General features: G+C 41.8%; 1 protein-coding gene across 1 annotated transcript; it reads right to left on the bottom strand.

Moving 5' to 3' along the window:
- Positions 1-4778: 4778 nt before the first annotated feature.
- Positions 4779-5735, bottom strand: LOC146813315 (olfactory receptor 5V1-like). The gene has a single exon (XM_085615379.1). It carries the CDS (start codon positions 5733-5735, stop codon positions 4779-4781), a length of 957 nt encoding a protein of 318 aa, XP_085471505.1.
- Between the last annotated feature and the right edge of the window lie 350 nt (positions 5736-6085).

Below are 6085 nucleotides of genomic sequence, written 5' to 3'. Positions count from 1 at the left end.
TGCATCTAAGACACTCAGAAGAAATCTTCAACAACTTTTTACAAAGCTGCAACTTCATGTCTGCTGAAGTATTAAATGTAAACCAAAATCCAAACTCATCAGAAATATTTACATATAATAACCGCACTACATTTTCCTGCGTGATTATCTTAGCCACAACATAGTGCATTTCGCAATAGTGATGCATGAAACAAGTGACCACCCAATTCTTCAAGTGGAACTAAGTCTCCATAGCAAACAACACCAACAAACTATCACCCTTGCCCACATCACAGAGGCGTTGAGGAGCACTCATTAATTAGAAGGATTCGATGGAATGAACCGAAGCATGGAGTCAAAAGGATCTGGATTACAACCTAAAATGCAGGAGCCAAGGGAGAAGACGAAACAACTAGAGACTCCCCAAATTTCAGTCAATATAATTAAAACTCAATCATTGTTAAAATAGAATCTGACACTACAGGATCAGAATAAAAAAGTCACAATTTACAGCATGGAAACAAGCACAGGAATGCAGAGACAATTGCACTAGCCCCAAATACACCATAACAACTTGGGGAGCATGGTTGTGGTACCTGAAAACAGCCCATCTAGGAGTTGCAAGGAACAGCTCCTCAGTAAATAATGTCGCCACTACACAAACCTGGCAAGATAATAAATCACTAAGGGAATCAACCCGGAACTTAAAACGGGCAAAAAGAAATCACCTGAAAACTGGCTCACAAGTCACCGAGCAAAAGTGGAGAGAACTCCCTTTCGAACGTGCACATCTGCCATGGCAACTTAAAACCGAAGCACCTTCAGGAAGATTGGATTCAAATTCATGAGCTATCCAAGAACCATAAACACAGGCAGCAATTTTTAGCACGGTTTGAAAATGATAATGTGCTTTGAGGTAACTCCATCCTGGTTGAAGTATAGCCAAATCACATGGCCACAATCCATGTAGAAAATAAAAGGGTGGGCCCAGCAGGCACACATGGAAGATCCTCTGTGTGATGGAGCAGACAGCGACCTTGCGCCTAGGACAGCAGTCACAGGCAAAGACCAAGATGTTCCTGCCGAACAGGAGATAATGAAAAAGACACAAAAATAAAGGCCCAAGGCCCTAAAGGGCTTCTGGGGGAAATGTTTAATGATGAGCCAGCATATTGGGGAGAAGTTCAATTCACCTTGTTCACCGAATGCCAACTGCAAGCCAATGTTCTGGTAGCATGGTACGGCTCATTGTTACACTCAATACTTAAGAAAAGAGACAACACAGATCCAAAAAACAACAGATGGATTGCCCTTGTGGACATTGAAGGGAAAGCTTATGCCAGCACTTTACTGGCAGAGCTAAACAGATAGATCGAAGATAAAGAGATGCTCCCCTATATCGAACTGGGTTCCGTGAAGGAGGGTCGACAATCAACAGTAGAGTGGAATTATCTTATTTGAGCCAGCAAGCAAACATCAAAAACAAAAAAAACTGTCTTTACTTGTTTTGTCGACTACTCAGCAGCGTTCAGTTGGGTCTCTCGACTTAATCTGTGGAGCAAGCTAGGGAACTCGAACATCCCAGAAGATCTCTTGAATGCAGTCATCTCATTATAGAATAAAACCTGAGTAATAGTCAGGCTGCCAGATAATACCATTTCCAAACGGTGCCACACAGATCGCGGACAAAAACAGGGCTGCATACTTTCCCCACCGCTTTTCAATTTATATACAGCATATTTCAAGAAGACCCCTCAAAATGAAAACCTTGTAAGTCCTAAAATACGCACCAATAGATTACAAATATTGCAATACGCAGAGGACCTGGTGGTGATGGACCCCACTTAGATTAGCCTACAAATGTGACTAAATGCTCTTAACAGTTACAACCAGACTAATGGACTGGCCATAAATCCACATAAGACGGAAGTCATGGTCGTTGGGAATCGTGCAAAAAAAGCATTACTCTAATGGGAAGTGGGTAACAAAACAATTTCCATCTCAAGTACATATAATTATCTTGCAGCATTGCTCAGCGACTCTGGGGAAGCGAATTTACATCTAGAAAAAATGAATTCAGAAGTTCAGTTGACAGTCTACGCCTTATGCAAACTCCATGAGAAGCTGCAGAGTCCAACGACGGTACCAATTTGAAGAGTCATACAATGTCAAATAGGGTTAATAGGGGGGATATGCACAGCAGGCATTTCCAGGCAAAATGGACAGCCTGCTTGAAAAATCACAATGTCAGTCATATAAACACATAAATCTTCTATCAACTTTTGAAAGCACCCTTTGGAAATGTAAGGGAGACGCTTAAACCCATCTATTAAAGGACAACTGACCCATAGAAAACTTATATGCAAAAGTCAGTGGGAACACTTCCCCTGACAACACAAAACTAGGCTCATTTCACATTAGCAAATTCATCATTGTTCTTAGTTTAAAGCCCCCATCAAAAAACATACCAGACAAAAACAAATAAGTGCTCTATTTAACAGCTGTGATACTTCCACTCATGAAACCACTACTACTGAAGTTTAATCACCTTTTTGCACTCTATAGTAGGGAAAATCTCTCTGGTTACAACTGTACATTCCCCCACAGTGGCTTCTCTTTTTGAACTAACAATGCTTCACCCAAACACGGCTATACAAGGTTTATGCATAAGTAAGAAAGTACCTTGGCATGCAACACCTATGCCTCTCTTGCCACCTAGCAAGCTAGGCTAGTTTGATAACTCTTGTGTTCTAACCAAGGAAGATTGTTTGGATTCTATCTCAAACTCCACTTGTAGTATTAAAGGTGGGAAGACTTCAGTTCCCTTTAAATCTGTGCTTTCACTCGCCCAGTTCATGGGGCTCTGGGCTGTTCCTCACTAGCACACCTCTTATACTACTAAAGATTGCTAGATTTTTCTTCCAATCATGACCAAACTGGATTACTAAACATTGTTAATATGCGGCATTCTCAGTTAGATCTACACCAAAATACTCACATAAAGACTCATCTCGCGCCTCTTTCCCATTCATCCACTGATCGAATTAAATGTAATCCTGACTGATACCCAAATCACTGAATCCTCCAGGTCATGCAAGATACAACTACTTCAGTGTTTGTCTCTCATCCATCATAGAGCACATGAACCAATGGCGTCCACCGCACGTGTGGAGTAACACCAGTGGAATGCACTCTCAGCAGCTCAGTGCAGACTCAGGAATTAAGAAAACTCTCTCCCGTAAATCTACTATTGTTCTGTTTATCTCACATACAACTGAATAAAATGTAACCTTCTATTTATAACTAGAGCACTCATTGATCAATGTAGAATTTCCAACAAATTACACTTCCTATTAAAGTATCCTTCATTTCAAAAGCTAGACAAAAATTTATTATTTTAGTTTCTAGCCTTCTATAAAGTCTTCAATTTTTAAGGGACGCTGTTACTCTTGTACTCTTAGAGACCTATTCACAAAGGTAATTTTACCCATTAAAATTGACTCACTTGTAAATTTACTCTTACACTTTAGAGTAACCTTACTACTTTTGGCTACTCACCGTTTTGGGTGCTTAGACAAAATATTGAGTCAAAAATATTGGTTTGGACAAAATTTTGTGTCAAGAATATCAGGGACAAAAAATGTTGTGAAGGTAGGTTTCTATGGGTAAGCAAACTTTTACTATAAATATATTTACATTGACAATAGATATCTATTCAGGTATGTAGGTGTGGGGTTCAGAATAGCAAATCTATACTTACCTATTAGCACTTACATTCTCAATATTTTGGCCTTCAAAAGTTTTTTTATGAAATTCTGTCCACATGATATTTTTGTTATCGATAATCTAACAGACAATCCCATTTCGAGTATAAATTTACTCTAAAAGGGAGACTTACATCTCCTCACTTGAAATCTTTATTACAGTCCAGCGTCACACATTTACGTGGTGCAAAAGTGACACAGGGCTCTCATAATAAGCCCTTTACGGCGGGACTACAGGCAATAGAAGTTCAACCTGCTAAGGTGCATTTTTATTGTCCTTAAAAATAATGAAAAAAGCCTATCCACTTTATAAACTCTGTTCTGTGTATTCGAAGGGAGACCTTAGGTAATAGTGTGCATTGTAGAAGTACAACAGTATAATTATATTCAGACCTTGAACCTCCATTTGTAATTTATTATCTGCTGTGACAGCATTTGAAAAATGAGCCCATTTTCAATTCTTTGACTTATTCTCCACCTTTTGCTCCACAATAGCTGCCGAGCTGAAGAGATGAAGGGAAGAAACTACATGGGAATCATTCATGAATGGAAAATGAATTACAACTGCCCTAGAAAAGGGTTCTTTTCAGGAACATTTTTTATAAGCTTTTTTATAAGCTTTGCAACATCAAGAGTGCTCCAAATCTCTTCTCATGTTTGCGAAATTTTGACATGATGTAAGGTACTGCTTTCTTGTGGTCTAAATGTACTCAAATCCTAGGAGACTGTTCTCCGTCCATGCCACTGTGTCTTGCAACAACTCAAGTGCAGCAAGACATGTACCTGTACATGTACATGTATAGGTTTATTTCTCCTCGTTTTTACCTCTTTCTATGTGCGCTGCATTCTGAAACCCACAAAGAGAGAAACGCCTCCCAGGATTGTTTTTGTGGAGGAAAAAGTCCCTTCCGGCACAAACGAAATCCTGCAGACAACCCAGGCTCCCTTGCAAGTTGACTTGCTGCGCTGCCCTATGTCATATCCCACTAAATGAAGGTCTCTGTCATTAATGGTAAAGCAGTCGTCCTCACCACATTACTTCTGAGTAATTTCCACTCCTACTTTCCGCATTTCCTTCTGGCATTTTGCCAGCGTATCCCTGAGGTCCTTGTTCTTCAGACTGTAAATCAGGGGGTTGAATAGCGGGACAACGGCACAGTACAAGAGGGCGAAGATCTTGTTCTGGCTCAGGGAGTACATCGAGGGGGGCCGCAGGTACATGATGATCAGAGATCCATAGAAGAGAGTCACTACAGACAAGTGAGAGGCACAAGTGGAGAAGGCCTTCGATCTGCCCTCCACAGACTGGATCCCCAGGATCGCCGAGATGATGTAGACGTAGGAGATGAGGATAGGAAGTAAGGAGAACATCCCTACCACCGCCCCGATGGCATAGATGAGCGTCTCAATGCTGCGCGTGCTGGTGCAGGAGATCTTCATTAGGGCCGTGATGTCACAGAAGAAGTGGTTGATCTGGTGGGACCCACAGAAAGACAGTGCAGAGGTCATGACTGTGTGTGGTATCGGCTCCATGAAGCTGAACATCAAGGTTCCAGCTGAGAGTTGGGAACATAGCGCTTTGCTCATGATGGCTGTATAGCGCAAAGGACTGCAGATGGCAACATACCGATCGTAAGCCATGACTGTGAGGAGGAGGAACTCTGCGCATACCATGGCCATGAAGAAGTATAGCTGAATGAGGCATTCGTTCATCGAGATTTGGGGGTTCTGTCCAAAAAAGTTGACTAGCATTTTTGGGAAGATGGTCGTGGTGAAGGTAGCATCGATGAATGACAGGTTGGCAAGGAAAAAAAACATGGGAGTGTGCAGGTGAGAATCATGGCAAATCAACGCCAAGATAAGAAGATTCCCTCCCAGAGTGATGAGGTAAATCAGAAGAAAAACAGCAAAGAGGGGGCCTTGCAGGTAGGGAAAATCAGAAAACCCAACAATAAAAAATTCAGTCGTGACGGTCCTATTGTCTATTTTCATTTTTAGAATCTGAAATCTGGTGACTGCAGATCTTTAAAATGTCATTGACTTCAGAAGGTGTCATCGGTGGGTTGGTGGTGATGTGCTGTCATACAGGGCACCCTTGGTGCATCAGTGGTGGTGTCTCTAGAGCAGTTGGTACCATATGAAGGTATCTGGCCTGAGCTCCGCATAGATCAGGACACTGGCTGCACTCCGTGGAGCTCTGTGACTGAAACCAGTTCGGAACGTTTGCAGGGATGTGCCGGTGATCAGAAGGGTTTGAGCTATGCCTTGGTTATCTTAAGGGACAGTGTGTCTGAACTGTGTGCATTCATTCAGGCTGAGAACCTCGACAGGACTGCAATGGC

Source organism: Triturus cristatus, chromosome 7 (genome assembly GCF_964204655.1).
Source record: "Triturus cristatus chromosome 7, aTriCri1.1, whole genome shotgun sequence".
NCBI lineage: Eukaryota > Metazoa > Chordata > Amphibia > Caudata > Salamandridae > Triturus > Triturus cristatus.
Note: the sequence above shows the minus strand (reverse complement) of the source record. Positions and strands in the feature narration are given on the sequence as shown.

Coding starts and splice junctions, on each gene's coding strand:
- LOC146813315 (XM_085615379.1), bottom strand. CDS start 5,735: ATGAAAATAGACAATAGGACCGTCACGACTGAATTTTTTATTGTTGGG.